The sequence below is a fragment of the Crocuta crocuta genome, unplaced genomic scaffold (assembly GCF_008692635.1).
Source record: "Crocuta crocuta isolate KB4526 unplaced genomic scaffold, BGI_CrCroc_1.0 scaffold41, whole genome shotgun sequence".
NCBI lineage: Eukaryota > Metazoa > Chordata > Mammalia > Carnivora > Hyaenidae > Crocuta > Crocuta crocuta.
Genome location: NW_027529428.1, coordinates 3829066 through 3850053, shown reverse-complemented (window position 1 = coordinate 3850053; position 20988 = coordinate 3829066). Strand labels below are relative to the sequence as shown.

Below are 20988 nucleotides of genomic sequence, written 5' to 3'. Positions count from 1 at the left end.
AAAACAATAAAAAAAAAAAAAAAAAAAAAAAAAAAAAAAAACACAAAAACAGTCTGATTAAAAAATGGGCAAAGGGCTTGAATCGACATTTCTCTAAAGATCTATAGCTGGCCAACGAGCATAGGAAGAGAGGCTCAACGTCCTTAATCATTAGGGAAATGCAAATCAAAACCACAATGAGCTATTATTTCATAGCTGCCAGAATGGCTATAATAAAAAAACGATAAAGTGTGGGCAAGGAGGTTGAAATATTTGAACCTTGTGCATTGTTGGTGGGAATGTACAACACTGCAGCTGCTGTGGAAAACAGCTGGGTAGTTCCCTCCAGAGCTAAACATATACTAGAATATGGCCAGCAATTGTATTCCTAGGTGTATATATATCCAAAGGAACTGAAAGCAGGGACTCTGGGGCACCTGGTCGGCTCAGTCGGTTGCACTTCTGACTCTTGACTTTGGCTCAGGTCGTGATCTCACAGTTCAAGAGATCGAGCCCCTAACATTACTGTGCTATAAGGCCCATATATGTACATTTCCCCCAACTTTTCCAGGGAGTTCCATCCTAAGGAAGAAGCAGGTCATGCTATGGTCTCCTCCTCCTCCACCTCCTTCTGTCTGACAAGACCCTCTCAAGATCCACAGTCTCCATTTTTTTTCTTGTTACCTACTGGTTGTGATAAATCTTTGAAAACTCTCCTGAGGGTGTGACTACTGCTTCTAACAAAACGTATCCTGAATTTTAGACCGCCAACTCGAAGGCTTTTCAAAATGGCCTGATTGCAAATTGGGGATGACCCCTATGAATTTGTATCTAACACTGCCAGTAGGAGGGAGGAAAGAGCCATGAAGACAGATGTATTATTTCCATGTGAACACTTAGCAAAAGTAATGTTTAAATTTTTGACTTCAGTGACCAGAACGGAAATTTCTGTCCACAGGTAAGAAGGCTGGCAGCCTGGGGTGTCTGTGTGGCTTAGTCGGTTACGCGTCTGACTTCGGCTCAGGTCATGATCTCATGGCTGTGGGTTCGAGCCCCGTAACAGGCTCTGTGCTGACAGCTAGCTCAGAGCCTGGAGCCTGTTTCAGATTCTGTGTCTCCCTCTCTCTCTGACCCTCCCCTGCTCATGCTGTCTCTCCCTCTCTCTCAGAAATAAAACACTAAAAAAAAGAAAAGACTGGCAAAATACTATGATTAGAATGTCCTATCTTCCTCCATGTACTACTGACTTACTAATTCCACAGCAGTAACAGAAAATATTTAGAACTGGGACTCATAGGCGGTTGGGGTTGGAGAAGAAGTTCCCTTTGATTTTGTATCCCCTTTGAGGAATAAGGGGCTATTTTTCTTAAGCCATCAGAACTAGACTCAAGTTCAGTGAAGAGCCCTTGCAGTGTGTTAGGTTTTTAAGCATAAATTATATTATTTGAAGAAACACCAGCTACAAAGAAATCATTATAGCCTTCCTCGCGCGTGTAGAGTCCCACAGTCTCTATGAACAATTCTGCAATTCACGTCCATGTGGAAATGGTAATTTCTCCTCCCGAAAAGAAATACAGAAATGGCATTCATTATGATTAAGACCTTGTAAGTGCGGAAATGTGGAAGTGTGAAGTTCATAATACTATAAACATGTTTGCTATAAACACAGCACTGCAGAGCTGTTGTAGCTCCTCTTACAAGGGCTTTGTATGCAACGACAGCTGTGTTTGCTTTGTGAATAAGTCTCTTTTTTTCCTTTTTCACGGCTAAGTTGCCTGTGTGCGTTACATGCATGTTGGGGGAGATGAACAGTAAAAACCATGTTCGTGGTTTAAGACCTTCGCAAGGCATGCACGTGGGAAGGAAAACACTCAGAGTGATGGGGGAGCCCGGGGAAATTTACTGGATGGAGGAGACAGGTAAAGAGAGGACGACGATCCCAAACATCTGTCGCAGAAAAAAGTCTTTTGCTGGAGAAAAATCAAACCCACGTGTGGCGTGCTGTGGGTGCTGTGCTGAGCGGCTTATCCCTTGGTGCCTTTGCCCTGTGGGGTAGGCTGTGCTGTGTTTACCCCCTGTCGTCCTGAATGCCAGCACCTCAGGAAAATCTGCTGGTTTTCAGGTGGCTGTGTATGGGGTGGGGTCTCATTTCTTATCTGCTGGTTCTCCCTGGATTCTGAGAAAAATGAAGGGTCTCTTCTAGGGCATGAGGCAAACGTGTGTTAAGGTGTGACCCAGATGCTTCGTGCCCATCTTACTCAGGTAGATCTAGTGGTTAAAGACTAGCGTGGGGGCGCCTGGGTGGCTTAGTCGGTCAAGCGTCCGACTTTCGCTTAGGTCATGATCTCGCGGTTCGTGGGTTTGAGCCCCGCGTCGGGCTCTGTGCTGACTGCCAGCTCAGAGCCTGAAGCCTGTTTCAGAGTCTGTCACTCCCTCTCTCTCTGACCCTCCCCTGCTCACGCTGTCTCTCTCTCTCTCCTAGAAATAAATAAAACATTAAAAAAAAAAAGACTAGCCTGTTGGAGACCAAGTTAGCTACACATTGTTTCCTTCCTTCCTTCCTTTTTTTACATTATTTTTGAGAGAGAGAGTGTAAGTGGGGGAGGGGCAGAGAGAGGGAGACACAGAATCTGAAGAGTGCTGTGGTTTAAGACCTCAGCTGTCAGCACAGAGCCGGACGCGGGGCTGGAACTCACGAACGGGTGAGCTCATGACCTGAACTGAAGTCGGAGGCTTATCCGACAGAGCCACCCAGGTGCCTCAAGTTCCCTTCCTTCTGTAGTTTCCTCAGGAACAGTGAAGGATACCGTTGTCGGCATTTATAAGAAGTGCAAACTAGTGGCAAATAAAAAGGAGTAAAAATGAAAACACTGTTCAAGGCTGGCAAAGTGTTGGTTTTTAAAGGAACAGTAAAGCCCAAAGGAAAATGTAGTTGGATAGGGGCAGGAGCACCCTACTAACAAACTAGACAGAGTACTATTTCTCATACCTGGTGACATCCCCAAATGTTTCTATGTCAACCCACCAACCTTGAGAATCTTATACACGTTAGATAAGGGAAATGCAGTTCACTAAAGACGCAACCTCGCCCATTCCGTGAGCCAGCACTGTACCAAGTCCATGTGGGACAGAAACATGAGTCAAACTCCATCCTTGATGTCTTTGTATCTTCTCAGAAAGCTATAAAGCCATATTAAATTAATCGTTTTTTTGAGGAAATTACCTTTCTGCAGGAGCTTTTAGAAGGATGGAAACAATGTTGAAGTGATCTCCACCGCAGTTCCTATGTCAATAATGTAATTTAAAAAACGGTCGGGGGCGGGCACCTGGGGGATTCAGTCGGTTAAGCCCCCAACTTCAGCTCAGGGCATCATCTCATGGTTCATGACTTTGAACCTGCGTCGGTCTCTCTGCTGGCAGCACAGAGCCCACTTGGCATCGACTGTTTCCCTCCCTTTCTGCCCCTCCCCCACCCCCTCTCTTTCTCAAACTAAAAAAGTATATTTTAAAAAATCGTCTGTTTGTGGTTTATCTACACGATGGAATACTACATGGCAATGAGAAACCATGAAACCTGGCCATGTGTAGCAACATGGATGGACCTTGAGGGTGTTATGCTGAGCGAAATAAGTCAGGCAGAGAAGGACAAATACCATATGTTTGCACGTAGAGGAGGATTAGGAGGAACTTAACGGAGGAACAAGGGGGAGAAGAAGGGGGGAAATGGTGGGGGAGAGGGAGAGAGGCAAACCATGAGAGACTCTTGAATGCTGAGAGCACACTGAGGACTGATGGGTGTGTGTGTGTGGGGGGGGTGATGGGCATGGAGGGGGGCACTTGTGGGGATGAGCCCTGGGTGTTCTATGGAAACCAACTTGACAATAAACTATTTGTAAAAATAAAATAATCATAATAGGAAATTGGAAAATAATAAACATTTGTAGAAACAAAAAAAAATCGTCTGTTATATGCACCTATTGTTACATCTTTGTAATAGGTTCTTTCAGGTTTGCGTTCTTCTCTGTGCCAGGTACCACACTAAGTGACTTATAGGTAATCCTATTCAATTCTTTTCTACCAAGAAGAAACGGAGTCATTGAAAAGACGTGTCCAAACCAACATTATAAGGGGCAGAGCTGGAACTCTGCCATCTGAACTCTGTGACCTTCAAAACTGTCTTAACTACTATTCATCTAGATCTCTTCTAGAACTGGGTTTGGCACACTTTCTCTGTAACGGACCAGAGAGTTTGGTTCTGGTCCAATAGGGTGACTGGACCCTAAACTCCCCTCCTCTGGGACATGCCTTATCTACACCTGCTTATAGGGCGAATCCTCTTGAAGAACTGAGGGCTGACTGAACAGCTTCTGCACCACAACAGATGGAGACCATACCCAGAATGGCGAGAGAGATGGAGACACGGTAATGAGGGGAATCTCACCCCCAATGCTACCAACTGCAGCAGAGAGGGGACAGTACTGAGGGACTGTGGGCAGACCTATCTATCTGTCTAGGGGCACAGAAAACAAGCCATGGGTCAAAAGGCAACTGGAATGTAAAGGAACCGGCCCTAGAACCTGCCCAAAGGTGGGGAAGCTGCTGGAACTCTCTCCTGCTCACAGGCTGGCGAGTCCCACAGTCAGCGTACCCCTCCATCAGGACAGGAGGAGGTGGTGTGTGCCATAGCTGGCCTGCGGCCTCAGGGAGGCCTGGGCGCCCAGCCCACACCAGCCCCAGCCATCCCAGCAGCGTGGCCCCGCACCACGCACACTGGCACACGCCTGGCCAGTGCTCACTGGAGTTCTAGCCATCACCCCGAGAACGGACACAAGCGCAAAGCACGTCAGTGCCCTCTAGGCTCCTACCACTTTGGCTATAGCAGCTCTGCCAGGGCACCACCTTCTGGAGCCCTCTGGGAAGCTCCCTGGCATGCCCGGAGACCTGGACCCTGTCTCAGCTCTGGCCATTGGGTCCCCTGTGCCGACTACCCTGACTTGCAGTTCAGCTGTCCTCCTCCGACACCTGAGTGGAGAGCCCTGGGACCACCCGTTATGCTGACAGCCCCGGGACCCCCGGCTTGAACCTATTTCCTCTTCACTTGTCCTGCTTGGGACATGCTTGCTTGTACCTACTTCAGAGTCAATGGTCTTGCCAAGCACCCTCTGCGGGGAAGGCCCTGGGATTCCCCAGCTGGCACTCACTTCGGGTTGATGCGACCTGCCACTGTGCTGCCTGTACGGAGAGGCTGGGGAAGCCACCAAGGCAACCCCAGCATGAGGTGCTCTGGAAACCCCAGCTCACGCCAGCTCCAGCTCCTTCCAAAGTCAGCAGGCACATACAGTCTACACAGGGGATGGCCATATACAAGCTTATCCCATCTACTGTACTTGTTCTGCCTATTTCAGAAACACAGAAAGTCAAGCACAAAGAGGAGACAGTAGAATATGCTCCGAACAAAAGAACAAGACAAAATCTCAGATAAACACGATGCCTGATAAAGAGCTTAAAGTAACGGTCCTAGTGCTCGCTTCGGCAGCACAGATACTAAAGTAAGGGTCGTAAAGATGCTCGCTGCCTTGGACAGCAGACTGGAAGAACTCAGAACTTCAACAAAGAGAAATTGTTTTTTAAAAAAATCGATTAGAATTGAATACAATAACTAAAGTGAAAAATACACTAGAGGGAATTAATAGTAAATAAACTATTATAGTAAATAGTAAATAAAAGCAAGTTATGAAAGAGGAAGACAGGATGATGGTAAGCACATAAGCTGAACAGTATAAAGAAAAAAATTAAATGAGGATAGGTTAAGGGATTTGCTGGACATTAATCATATATTCGCATTATATTGCACGAGAAAAGAAAGGGGCAGACAACTTATTTGAAGAAGTAATAGCTGAACCCTTCCCCAACCTGAGAAAAGAACAGGTCAGAAAGCACGGAGAGTCCCAAATAAGATGAACACGAGGAGGCCCCAAACACAATAATTAAATGTCAATGGTTAGAGAATTTTATTTATTTTTTTTTAATTTTTTTTAATGTTTTATTTATTTCTAGGAGAGAGAGAGAGAGAGACAGCGTGAGCAGGGGAGGGTCAGAGAGAGAGAGTGTCACAGACTGAAACAGGCTCCAGGCTCTGAGCTGGCAGTCAGCACAGAGCCTGATGCGGGGCTCGAACCCACGAACCGTGAGATCATGACCTAAGCGAAAGTCGGACGCTTAACCGACTGAGCCACCCAGGCGCCCCTGGTTAGAGAATTTTAAAAGCAGCAAGAGAGAAGCAAAAAGTTACCTACAAGGTAAACCCCATAAGTTTATCAGCTGATTTTTTGGCAGAAACAAGGCAGGCAGGAAGTAAGTGATATATTCAAAAGTGCTAAAAGGAAGAAAAAAAAAACCCTATAACCAAGAACATTCTACCCATTGAGGTTATCATTCAGAATTGAAGGAGAGATACTGAGTTTCCCAGACAAACAAAAGATAAAGGAATTCATTACTACTAAAATGGCCGTACAAGAAATGTTAAAGTGATTTAAGTGGAAAAGGCTATAATTAGAAGAAAATTATGAATAAAAAGATCTAAAATGAGAGAACATTTACGTAAAATGTGGAGGGGGAAGTAAAAAAGTTCTTTTAGAATGTGTTTAAACTTCAGTGACCATCACCTTGACACAGACTGCTATATACTTAGGATGTTATATATGAACCCTGTGGTAACTGCAAGCCCCAAACCTATAATATAGATACACACACAAAAAAAAGAAAGCCAAGCACAACACTATACAAAGTCATCACAAGGGAGCAAGAGCCGAAGAAAGGAACATAGAAGAATTACAAAAACAACCAAACAAAACAATTAACAAAATGGCAATAAGTACATACCCATCAACAATTATTAACGAAGAGAAAAACCAAGACCCCCCCCCCCCCCAAATGCTGCCTACAAGAGACTCCCATCAGACCTAAAGACACAGACTGAATGTGAAGGGCTGGATAAGGATATTCCATACAAATGAAAGTGAAAAAAGAAAAAGCTGGAATACTAACATTTCTATCAGATAAAATAGCTTTTAAAACAAAGGCTGTAACAAGAGAGCATTATATAATGATAAAGGGGTTAATCCATCAAGAGGATACAAAAAATTGTAAATATTTATGCACCCAACACTGGAGCACCTAAATACAGAAAGCAAGTATCAATGACATAGAGAAACTGACTGTAATCGAATGATACTAAGGGGGCTTTGAAACCCACTAACATCAATGGATACACAATCCAGGCAGAAAATCAACAAGGAGACCATGTCTTTGAATGACACATTAGACTAGATATAGAAATTCTATCCAAAACCAACAAAATGCACACGGGACATTCTCCAGGAGACAAGTCTCAAATTTAAGAAGATTAGAATCCTATCATGCATCTTTTCTGACCAGAATGGTGTGAAACTAGAAATCAATAATAAAAAAACTGGAAAACACACACACACACACACACACACACACACACACACACACACACACACACACACACACACACACACACACACACACACACACACACACACACACAGGCTAAACAACATGGTACTAAACAACCAATGCGCCAACAAAAAAATCCAAGATCAAATTAGAAAATACATGGAGATAAATGAAAATGAAAACACAAAGGTCCAAAATCTTTGCTATGCAGCAAGAATAGTTCTAAGAGTGAAATTTATAATGATACAGACTTAACTCAAGAAACAAAACTCTCAAACAAGCTGATATTATACCTACAGGAACTAGAAAAAGGACAAATAAAGCCTGAGGGGAGTAGATAAAGATCAGATCAGAAATAAATGAAATATAGACTAAAAAATAGAAAAGATCAATGAAACCAAAAGCAAGTTCTCTGAAAAGATAAACAAAATTGATAAACCTTTAGTCAAACTCCTCAAGAAATAAAGAGAACAACCAATCACAGAAATACAAAGGATTATACGAGACTACTTATAAAATGTTGTCAAAATTCGACATCTGTTCATGATGAAAATACTAAAAAAATGTACATCAACAAATTGGACAATTTAGAAGAAATGGATAGATTCCTAAAAACACATAATCTTCCAAAACTGAATCAGGATGAAACAAAATCTGAACAGATCAATTGCTAGTAACGAAATGGAACTGGTAATCAAAGAAGTCCCAAAGTCCAGACCAGATGGTCTCACAGGTGATTTCTACCAAACATTTAAAAAATAATTATTATCGGGGCGCCTGGGTGGCTTAGTCGGTTAAGCGTCCGACTTTTGCTTAGGTCATGATCTCGCGGTTCATGGGTTTGAGCCCCGCGTCGGGCTCTGTGCTGACTGCCAGCTCAGAGCCTGGAGCCTATTTCAGAGTCTGTATCTCCCTCTCTCTCTCTGACCCTCTCACTCTCACTGCTCACGCTCTCTCTCTCCTAGAAATAAAAATATTAAAAAAAATAATTATCTATTCTGAGTTGACTATATCCATCTATTACAAAAATAGGAGAGGAAGGAAAGCTTCTAGATATATTCTATAAGGTCAGCATTACCCTCCTACCCAAACCAAAGACACTACAAAAACAAAAACACCCTCCCCCCACAAAACCCTACAGGCCAATCTCTCTGATGAACTTAATTGCAAAAATCAGCAAGATATTAGCAAAACCACGTTCAATAATACATTAAAAGGATCATTCACCATGGTCACGTGGGATTCATTCCAGGGCTACAAAGGTAGTTCAATATTCACAATGTGATCTATCCCATTAACAAAATGTAATGTAAAAACCATATGGTTATTACAACAGATGCAGCAAAAAGCATTTGACAAAATTCAACATCTGTTCATGATGAAAATCTTCAACAAAGTTAGCTTAGAGGGAACATAACCTCAACATAATAAAGGCCACATAAGAAACACCCACAGCTAACATCATACTCAATAGGGAAAAACATTTTCCCTAAGATCAGGATGTCTACTGTCACTATTTTTATTCCATATAGTACTGCAAGTACTGGTGACAGCAATCAGACAGGAAAAAAAGAATAAAATGCATATTTATTTATTTTTAGAGCAAGATACATGCTTGGAAGAGGGGCAGAGAGAGAGAGAATCCAAAGTTCAGATTCTTGGACTCAGGGCTCGATCCCACAACCTTGGGATCATGACTTGAGACAAAATCAAGAGTGGGTTGCTCAACCAGGTGCCCTATACAATGTATTTATTTACAGAGAAAAACCCTAAAGCCTCCACAAAAAACTACTAGAAGTTGTAAGGAAAGTTTCAGGATATAAAATTAATACACAAAATTTGGTTGCATTTCTATACGCTAATAACGTAGCAGCAGAAAGTGAAATGAAGAAAACAATCCTATTTACAGTTGCACCAAAAATAATAAAATACCCTGGAATAAAATGAACCAAGAAGGTGAAAGATCTGTACTCTGAAAACTATAAAACACTAATGAAACAAATTGAAGATGACACAAACAAATGGAAAGATTTTCCATGCCTATGGATTGGAAAAATTAGTATCATGAGAATGTCCATACTACCCAGAGAAATCGATAGATTCCAGAAAATCCCTATCAAAATACCAAGAGCATTTTTCACAGAAATAGTACATCCAATCCTAAAATTTGTATGGAACCACAAAAGACCTGGAATAGCCAAAGCAATCGTGAGAAACGAGAACAAAGCTGGAGGTATCACAATCCCAAATTTCAAGATCTATACAAAACTGTGGTAATCACAACACAATGGTACTAGCACAAAAACATATACATAGATGAATGGAATGGAGAGCCCAGAAATAGACCCATGCTTATATGATCAATTATTCTATGACAAAGGAGGCAAGAATACACAATGGGAAGAAGACAGTCTCTTCAACAAATGGTGCTGGGAAAACTGGACAGCTACATGGAAAATAATGAAACTGGACCACTTTTTTTGTATCACATACAAAAATAAACTCAAAATGGATTAAAGACCTAAAGGTTGAGGCCTAAAACCATAAAACAAATGATATATAAGGGTTGGTTATCTAAAATATGTAAAGAACTTATACTACTCAATACTAAAAACACAGTTAATCTGATTAAAAGTGGACAGAGGACCCAAACAGACATTTTTCCAAACAGATGGCCAACAGGTACATAAAAAAGAAGCTCAACATCACTAATCATCAGGGAAATGCAAATTAAAACTACACTGAGATATCACCTCACACTACTCAGAATGGGTAAAATAAAAAACCCAAGGCACAAGTGTTGGTGAAGATGTAGAGAAAAAGGAACCCTTATGTTCTGTTGGTGGGAATACAGGCTGGTGTAGTGACTGTGGAAAACGGTATGGAGACACTAAAAAAAATTAAAAATATAATTACCATATGAGCCAGTAATCCCGGTGAAAATGAAAACGTGAAAAGATCTCTGCAGCCCTGTGTTTATAGCAGGGTTGTTTACAATAGCCAAGATACAGAAACAACCAAAGTGGCCATCAATAAACAAATGGATAAGGAAGGTTGTGTGTGTGCAGACAAACACACACGAATACTACGTAGCCATAATAAAAGATGAGATAGTGCCACTGAGACAACATGGATGAACCTAGAGGGTATGATCTAAATGATATAAGACAGAGAGAGACAAATAGCATATGATTTAACTTATATGGGATCTAAAAAACAAAACAAAGGAATCAACAAACAAAAGGGAGAAACAGACCCATAGATACCAAAAACTGATGGCGTCTAGGGAGGAGGCAGGCTTCTAGCTGTGGAATGAATGAAGTCCAGGTATCACAGGGGCCGCACAGAGAACACTGTCGCTGGGAGGGAATATGGTCACCAATGTTGTACGGTGACAGATGGCAGCCTCACTTGTGGTGTGCACGGCATAACATATAAATTTGTCCAATCGCTACGTTGCACACCTGAAACTAATGTAACCTTGTGTGTCAACTATACTTCAATTAAAAAAGGGCCAGAGAGTAAATATTTTAGGTTTCGTGGGCAAATCTGTCAAAGCTACTCAATTCTGCTGTTAAAAGCATAAAAACTATGTGTAAATGAATGGGGTGTGGCTGTTTCAATAAAATTTTCTTTATAAAAACAGGTGGCAGGCCATCGTTTGCCACTCCTAATCTAGACTCCAGTGTGTATGGGGAGATGTGTGTGTATCCTGCCATAAAAGGTCTGTGGGGTGGTGGCTGTGACTCTTTGACTTGTTTCAGAGGGGCTGGGTGTGGGTGCATTTTGTTAGGGGTCAACAAGTAGTTCTCAGAATGGCTGGGTGTCCTATCCAGTCATTGATGATTTCACAGTCTAGCTCGGTAGGCAGGATCTGTTTATAAGGAGTGCTTATAAGAAGCAAGGAAATAATTGCAAAGCCATTGGAGTACTGATGTGGGGGCTATGGATTCTAAGCACTACAGGAAGAGTTTAAGGGGTCGGTGCCATCCCGAAGGATGGTAGGATTGTATCAGGCCATACAGCGCCTTCCCCTCGCCCCCAAATATTTCCTAACACTTGCCATGTGTCAGGTATCACGCTAAAATGTTGTATGTTATATATATATGTGTGTGTATATGTTATATATATTTATATACATGTGTATATATATGTTATATATATCTATTATAGCCTATAAGCAACTGCAGGAGCTCAGTCCTACCGTGCAGAGAAATTAAGTGACTTGATCAGGGTTCTACAAATACAAGGTGTCAAAACTGAGATGTGAACCTGGGTAGAGTGATTTCAGAGCATGGGCTCTTGACACAAAATTGTGTTCTCTTCCCACAGAGAGGCAAAAGCCGACTGTTACCGAAAGAAAGAGGGAACTGTCATGGCGGATACAGAATTGGTCAAGGCTGTGGGGCTGTTCCCTCCTCTGATGCACTTACTTGCAAACATGTAAGTGGTTTTCTTTGGCTATCATTTTCAGCATTGTCAGGGAAGTGAAACGTTTCAGGGGGTTAAGGGGCACAGCCAACAATAATTTGTATTTCATCAATCACACATGCAGGCTTTGGAGGCCAACACAGCAACAGTAAAGCTGCCACATGAGCCTTTGCATCACTTGGGGGGCAAAACGGCTCCCCAGCTGCTGGGCTGGCTGAAGAGCGCTGACTTACCATCATATTCTGGGAAGTAGTCAACTAGGTGGGAATACATAATTTTCTCCTCTAGAAGATCTTTCTTGTTTAAGAATAGAATAACCGAGGAGTTCTGGAACCAGGGATATGTGATAATTGTTCTAAAGAGTGCTTTGCTTTCCTCCATTCGGTTCTGGAAAAAAAAAAAACAGAAAAAACAAGGCATGAGTTTTGTGATTACTCAATCTGTGAAGTGTTTGTTTTGGAAGTCCAGCCCATCTTCTGCACGCATCCGATTTCTGTAGCCTTGGGCTGGACTGTAGTGCTGTTACCAGGATTTACATGCAAAGGGTTCATGACTCTCGCATGGGCTCTTTTGTTAAGTAAACTCTCAGGGTGACAAGCAGGTGACCAGCTCTTCCTCCTACAGACATTCACTTCTAAGTCATTCCCACCCCCGGGTCACAGACAAAGGCAGCAGATTTGGGAAGTCTTCCTTTCTCTGGGGATAGAAAAGCCTTGGTTCATAAAAACACATCTTCCAGGACACACAGATGATACTTTCCAGCCCTCTGATTTAGTGCTACATGTGATGACCGAGTTTCTGGCAATGGAAACACCTGCCTGGGGTTGAGGCCCCCCCTCCCCCCCCAGTCTGCTTCTCACAGGTGGGGGAGGGGGGACAGTGGTTTAAACCAGAGCAGGGCAGCCAGCTGGGTTCAGGCGCACAGCATGTGGAACTCATCTCTGATTTATGGTCATGAGTTTACCTAAGCAGCTCAATGGGTCCCATCAACCCCAGGAATTTTTCTGGGAGCTCTGGAAGAGAGCACCTTGATTTCATGGATGACGACTCACATAGCCTAGGGAATTTCGAGCAACCATCTTGAAACAAACAGAAACCAAGTTCTGCTCACCTGGTTTTAACTACGGGGTCAAACCATTACTGAACTTGGTTATGCCTCTGGATTTTCAGTAACATCAGCCAATTAGTCCTGTGGTTTTTTAAGCTAGTTCGAGCTGTGTTGTTGTGTAAAATACTTGCAGTTGATATACCTGGATGTACCACCCTCCCAAATTTCTAAAAGGAGATGGATGAATAAATAATTTCAGGGCTGACCATGAAGCCCAGGGGTTTAAGCTGTTCATATTTTCTGCTCAGAGTCTGCCTTCCTGGTGTAGAAGGTTCCCTACATTTCCTAGTGCAGGGTTACCAGAGCACACTCTTCTGCACAGCCCTTTGACGCAGTTCCAGGAAATCTCCAGGAAACTCAGCTCACCAAGGAACATTTTCTGGATCCTGAACATGTTGTGCTCTTAACTCCTGTCAATTTCAGGATTTTCAGGGCTGAAAATTTCAGGACTGAAGAACAGCAAAGGCCCTAATAAGAACTGGAAGAATTTTAAAAGAATCTAAAGAAGATGAAAAGATGAGTTCAACAGTGACATCGCTGACGGGAAGGTTAACTTGTTTTTTCCCCCTAAGAGCTAGAGAAATTCTAGAAAGGCCCACTGTGGTCCTTATGGAAGCCCTGTTTGTAAGGTGGGTCTGTACAGACTGGCATCAACCTGTGAGTCTCCATTAGAAATAGTTCTTACAGTTAGCATTCTCTAGAAGGGAGGTAATGGAATCCTCAGGGACAGGGCTCTCGCTGGGCCTTTTCTGGATGGATCCTTCAAAGGTAAGGGGCGAGATGTTTTGAGAAGACAGGAAAAGGGAGGAGTGGTCCTGAGTTCACATAAAAGGAAGGTCCTGAGATCTAAGCGTTTCAAGACTGAACTGGATGGAGCTCCCAAGCTCGGGGCAGAGTCTGCTCAGAGGGGGCCTTCCGTTAGCCTACAGGACAGCGGCCAGGAGAGTGGACCGAGCCTAGCACCATGTTCCAGAGAGGACTTGCCCAGATGGCTGTTCCCCTGTGCCCAGTGCGGCCGTCCTCAGGGCCACTCTGGAAGCAGGAGCAATGATGGGGCTGGTCCCACTGAGGCTTCGCCTGTGCATGCAGCTGGGGGCTGCTCTTTGCCAGTTGGCTGGAGCCTCAGAACCAGGGAAAAGCTGCAGAGCAACCCTGTGGGCAGCTGACCAGCAGCATCAGTATCACTGTACCTTCGACGCAGGTCGACAAACTCCATCTCAGCATGGGCCCCGGGAATCTGTGTTTGAACTTAGCCTCTGTGTGCAGGCTCAGCTTTGCAAAGCACGGGGCTGCGGAAGGGCGCCTTCACCTTGATGTACGTTATGAGCAACCAGGGGGCTTTGTTCAAACATGGATTCTGGGGGTGCGGGCATGGCTCAGTCTGTTAAGCATCGGACTTCAGTTCAGGTCATGATCTCAAGGTGTGAGATGGAGCCCCGCATTGGGCTCTGCGCTGACAGTGCCTGCTTGGGATTCTCTGTCTCTGCCCCTCCCACTTGCACGTTCTCAAAGCAAATAAAACCAGACAAACAAGGATTCTCATCCGGCACGGGGTGAGGCCCGCGGTTATGCGTTTCCAGCAAGGTGCCGAGGGGCTCAAGGTGCCGAGGGCTTGCCGAGGCAGGAAAAGTGCCAGATTTTGTTCTTACAGTGCGAAGGGCAGGTCCCATGAGGAAATTTACCATGCCACCTTCATTCTTTTTATTCTTCCCAGTTAAGATCCTGACTTCACGCGGTAAGTTGCTTTTCTCTCCGTGGTGAAAATTCCTTATCTGCTCCCCTCCTCTGAGTCGTGCGCGGACAGCTACAAACCTACGCCTACACATCAAAGCCCCTGGACTAAATCCTAAATGAATGAAATGAGGTTTGTGTGATGCCTCACAAGTTGGTTGAACCTGCAGAGGGTGAGGCCTCATGCACTTCGATCCGTAAACTGCAATCTGGGAGGGGACAGCGTGGCCCAGGAGGCTCGGTGACACTAGCTTTTTAGTAATTTGCCTGGGAATAGGGTTGCAACGTGGGAGGCCTGGGCAAGGCCAATGAGGAGAAACGATGCAGTCTTGTTCACCTCTGAAGACAGGTGTAAAGGCTCGTTACGCTCACCTTCTCTTGGGGTTTTAACCAGCTGAGTCAAAAGGGACACTACTAAAGGTTTTACTATCCCAAATGCAGGGCTCCTTGCAGACGGGGTGGGCCTGGACTACGTGTAAGGCCGAAAAAGACTCTGGACTTCTGGTCACCCCCACCCACGACTACTCCAAAGCTGAGAGACAGTGTCGTTCTCGGTGAAGTGTGACCTGCTGCAGGTGACAAAGCTGGAGCGAAGAGAGCCACCAGCCACGGGGCCTGAGGACAGGCAGTGAGTGGGCTCTGTGGCCAGCTGGTCTCTGTGGGGTCACCCTGCCTGAAACAAGTACGGCCCAGAACACACTTGACACAGAGTCAAAGTGCTTCTCCGAAATTCCTGTGTTGGAACCCTAACCCCTGATGTGACGGTTTCAGGAGGTGGAGCCTTCTGGACCTTTTCAGGTCATGAGGACTGAACTCTCGAGAATGCAGCCAATGCCCTTGGAAAAGTAAAAGCCTAACCCCTAATGTGATCATATTAGGATGTGGGACCACCAGGAGGTGAGTGGGATCAGCGACCCTATACAAGAGATGCCGGGGACTTCCGTCACCCCTCTTGCCCTGTGAGGACACAGCGAGAAGACAGGCCTCCATTAACCGGGAAGCAGGCCCTCACCAGACATCGCAGCTATTCTGGCTTTGATCTTGGACCCCCAGCCTCCAGAACTGTGAGAGACAAACGGTGGTGGTTTATGAGCCATCCACCTGTGGTGTTTTGTCCCAGGCGCCCAAAAGAGCTAAGCCCATGCTGATTGGGTGAATTACTATTTCCCCTTCTGTGCCCCCTCCGGGCTGGCACCGATCAAGGGCTGGAGTCCTAAGCTGAAACAGACCCCCCCCAAACCCGGGGCCGTGGGAGGGCAGGCTACCTGATCCCCACTTTGTAATCCCAGGCAGAACAGTGTGACCGCTGAGTGTCTTCCCTGCAAGATCAGCAGAAACATCCCTGTTCAAACCACCAGTGAGGGGTCTTACACACCTTATCTTCAATACCTCAAACTGATCCTCGAGATCCCCCGCCTCCTGAAAACGCTGTTTTAGGCCACCTCCCCTGCTAGCACAGGACTGACGCAGCCTCCAGGGAAAGGCCCCGAGGTCCTCTTTCTGGCGTTCACTGCTCAGCACGGCGTGACCCCTCTGCTCATCTTCTGTCTGAACTCCTACGCAAGTTCTCTTCTCCACAAAAACGGGCTGCATGTCACCGCTGTCACCCAAGGGCGGGTGACCTGTGGCTGGTAATGCAGTTCTCACTCGTAATCCTTCAAGGCCCAGGTCAACAGGGCTTCCCCAGGAAATCCTTCCTGAGCTCCCCTTGGATCGGCCCCTTCCTGCCACCTTCACCCCTGCACACACAATTCCTGGACGCACGCAGGGTTTGCTAGAAGCTGGGACTGAAGGTGTGTTGGAGGGTGTTCTGGAGGGTGTACGCAGAGAGGACGGACAGTGTGTGCTTAAAGGTCCCCAGGATGGGTCCAGAAGAGTGGTAACTGGAAGAGGTTAGGGTCACACAAGAAGGAAAGGTCTGGAGGGGGAAGGCTTAAAAGCAAAGGCAGTTTTGAGCCGGATCTGGATGAAGGAGAGATTACTAGGAGGGGAAGAGGAACAAACGCAAAGCCAAGGAGAATTTGAACCCACAACCCTTGGAGAAGAGATCTGCGGGGACTTCTGTACAGGATAGTTCACCAGGGCTTCTGATCTCTGTAACTTGGGCATTAAGAAAATTCTCCGCAGTGAGAATGGGAAATGTTTTCTCCTCGTTTGAGTCTTAGGGCGGGGGCTGGGATGGTCCAAAATATGCCAAGCTCTGTGAAGGACACTTGTACCTGAGCCTCTATCGCTCCTAAAATAACTGCTGGGTCTACAGTCCTGCTTGTTTTCCGTGCTGGCAGGTAGTAAAGTCCGACGGGCAACCCCAGCAAAGGGCTCAAGATGCAATTATTTGCCACTGCTTTCCCTCTGGCGCAGGTACAAACCTCCCTCCCATTGAGGAAAGGCCGGATCCCATGGATGTGGCCCAAGAACCCAAGTGGAAGCTGGCTTTCTTCAGGCTATGAGCTGGCCCAAATCTCTGCGTGAAAAATTACCAGTGAGTGGGGCTGAAGGGACACGGGTTCACGTCTATAGCCTTTGAGGTCCCGCTGCCCGCAGAGAGCGGACGCTCGCTCAGCGGGCTGTTGCTCTCCTCTCTTCCCCTCTGCCCAGCTGGCATCTCCCTTTGGCAAAAGTCAGCATCAAACCAGAGACCCGAATGCCCATTTCTAGAATGTCTGCAACTCCTCATTACTTGGCCCACACAGGCACATTCTTCCCACAAAATTTATTTTTTTTCTAATGTTTTATTTCCGAGAGAGAGAGAGACAGGGTGTGAGCAGGGGAGGGTCAGAGAGAGAGGGAGACACAGAATCTGAAACAGGCTCCAGGCTCTGAGCTGTCAGCACAGAGCCTGATGCGGGGCTCGAACCCACGAGCTGTGAGATCATGACCTGAGCTGAAGTCGGACGCTCAACCGACTGAGCCACCCAGGTGCCCCAAAATTTACTTTTAAGACCCTTAACTCTTGCCTATGATACAAGCCATCCACCTGCCTGCTTTTCCCTGCTGATAGTTTTTCCTCTTACCACTGGGTTAATAAACCACATTGATTTATATGCCCTGTAAGATCTAGAATGAAGATTTTAAACGCAAAAATGCAAAACTAAATCACTTAAGATGTAAACCTGCAGACTGTCAAATTGCCATTGAGGGCTGACAGTCACCCATCAGTGGTCTCACCTGCACCTCCCCCCTCCCCCCCCAAGTACTGTGTACCCTGCAGAAATGGGGATGAACTTTCTAGGGCTCAGAGAAACCCTTTGGTATCTGAAATACAGACAATCTGATCTACGAACGCACTAATAAATGCTGGAAACTGGTCAGGTAACTATGATGCTGTGTTCCTAACTTGTGCCCAATCCTGTGATCCCTGAGTTTTCTGTGAAAAAGGCCAAAGCCATACACTCAGCTTACAGGAGAGACATACAGATCTACAGAGCAGATACATGAGGAAGTCTGCAATGTACCTGACTGTTAAGGGGGTGGGGGCACACATGTGTCATGCTCCATAATATTTTTAACCCCAGATGTTCAGAGTTACAGGTTAAGGCATCTGCTGGCCACAAACTTACAGTCCACTGTAATGCCCAGGAGCTCACTGGACTTCCTTCTGTCTGCTGGCACATGATGGAACATGTGCAGCCCAGAGATCCTACCCTGGGGACCTCCTGACTGGCACCATTTCTGCTTCTGAAATTGATCTGGAAAGGAGATCGTCAAAATGCAGGGCTTTATGCTTCAGGATGTCATACAACATGACATTTTCAACACTGTTCTTCGCCTTGAATTGCCCTGACGAGCTCCACTATTTCTTCTCTGATGTAACTCATTTGAGAGTACCTTATGAATCAGCCCTTTTAAAGCTCATTATTTTAAACAAAACTAGTTTTAACATAATGATCTGTGATAATGTAAAGTTTGAATTAATACAATCATTTGTAGCTTATCAAATGTTGCGTCCTTTTTTTTTTTTTTTAAAACAACGAATGCTCTGAAAAATTCATGTCTTCGACAAGGAATTAGGAAATGTTCCCTCGCTATTTAGTTGATAGGTGTCAACTGGGCAAGTACATGCAACAACTCAAACGGAGGAACTACAAAGCCTTATGAAAACACATTTGCAAGCTGGGCTTCCTCTTTCTTTCCTCCCTTGATGGAAAAAGCTTGGTGCATCTGACGTGTGTACAGCAGGATCACACTGTTAGGTGTCCTATCTGATGTCAGTGCTACGAGAATTCAAAACATTCCGTGCCAAGCTCCTGTTGTGGGGTGGGGAGTGGGGAGGGAAGGGCCAGGTCTGTGTGCTGGGGACCTCAGGTTGCAACATGGCTCTGCCTCAAATACCGGTATGACCTTGGACAAATGACTGGACCTCAGTTTCCTTATTATCTCCCAATATATGAGGGAACAGAATGAGACAATGGCGTGCCAAGTGCTTAGCTGTGACCTGGGGCACACAACAGCTTGCAATGATGGTCACTATCAGAGATGACAAAACTGCTACATAGGAAGCTCTTGGGAAGGCAATTCGCTTGCCTCAAATCCTTGGCCAAACTGTAAATGCAGTGAAATCTTTCTACTCCCTGGAATTGCATGAAGTTATTCTAACCATGCTTTCAAATCCAGAAAAATCTGGTTTATAAGAAACTGAAAACTCATTCAGGTTTCTGCCAATTTCTCTAAGTGATTTCTCACTTAGAGAACGTTTCTTCCTAAGATTGTCCATACGTTAAGGGGGTGAGTATCTTCAAAAAGTCGAAAAATGTTCAATCCCCGCAGCCCCAGAACAAATGCAGAAAACTGATACAATATATAAAAGGAACAGTTGGAATGACAAATAATTAAAGTCAGCAGCCTGGTTTTCTACTTCTGCTATCCAAATCAGATGACAGGAATAGAAATAATAAGCACAGCCATAGAGAGAGAACTTCCTCCATAATTTTCTTGGTCTTTGCAAATCTTTGCAAGTGATTATTCGAGATCCACTTTGGCGCACTCTCCAGGCTGGAAGGCAGATCCTGAAGGTTTTAATATTGTAATTTGTGCCTATGAATCAAAGTAGTCTACTGCACAGGATGTTTAGAGAAGCAAAGAAACAGAGTGCATTTGCCTGTTACCTCCTGGGCTGAGGTTTCCAGGGGATGAGATGAGGTGGCGGAGCAAGACCTTGTGAATGCACTGAACTAATGGAAACCAGAGTGGGTTGCTGGAGAAAAGGAGGGGGAAGGGAAGGCAGAAAGAGACTCTGGAGGGAACGGTCAAGAAGAGGCGGTCAAACTCTCAGACTCAAGAGAACGCAGGGTCTCAACGTGGGCAAAAGCAAACACGACAAATGTTTAACCCCTCTGAAGTGGAAGGCCATGGTCCTAGACACTGGAAAAGATAAGTTAAGAAAAGAAAGTTCATCTAGTGACCAAGTATCAGCTTCCTTGCAAAGACTATTTTACAGCACATTGATCTTTCTATTTACGCTATGCTCCACTGTTCTACTAATTTTATGCTTACATGCCAGTGAGCCAATGTCTATCTTNGGGCACTTGTGGGGATGAGCCCTGGGTGTTATATAGAAACCAACTTGACAATAAACTATTTAAAAAAAAATAAAACCCTTCTCTTATAATACCCCTCACTGACTGAGGATTTCAATATTTAATGCCTTGAGTATTCACGTCATTGAGTTTTCAATTCATTGACCTTCTTCCCATTTTTCTTGTACTCCATCCACACCCAATAGCCTCTATAACCGTCTTGGGGAGGTTCCATGAGCAGTTGAGGAGGGATGACCACCTCCGTGCTCTCTGACATGGTATCTCATGGCCAAAAGCAGCTGTCTTCCCATGCTTCTTAAAAATTGCTCTATGATACCACAAACTTCCATCCCGTAGACTGTCACTTTCATTGTGGCTCCCTGCCCCCTACTAAATATCGAGGCACCAGATAATCTCCCTTACGTGGGTCACTGGGTCTTTCTTCTGGCTTAAATCTCATGAAGACAGGTAACTCCCCTATTTCAAACTTGCTTAAGTCAATGACAGTCATTTTGTTTTGTTTTGTTTTTACTGGAGCTGACTGGAAAACACTTACAGATTTTTGCATAATTAAGATACAGATTTACCTGCAGAGTTTACACAGAAGAATAACGTTCTAACCGATCATTAACTCCTTGGGTTGTGTCCCTGTTCACATAAAATATTTCAGCAACAACCGACTTGGTGGCCATGCACTGGGGCAGCCATCGAAAGAGCCCAGGAAACCGGCCAGACCTATAG

General features: G+C 44.9%; 1 protein-coding gene across 1 annotated transcript in view; it reads right to left on the bottom strand.

The window, feature by feature from the left end:
• LOC144227671 (guanine nucleotide-binding protein G(q) subunit alpha) overlaps positions 1-20988 on the bottom strand; it is a 211735-nt gene that overhangs the window by 6468 nt on the left and 184279 nt on the right. The window contains exon 5 of the mRNA XM_077759356.1: positions 12126-12279. Within this exon, the coding sequence (XP_077615482.1) occupies positions 12126-12279 (154 nt within the window). The remainder of the gene's footprint in view (positions 1-12125; positions 12280-20988) is intronic.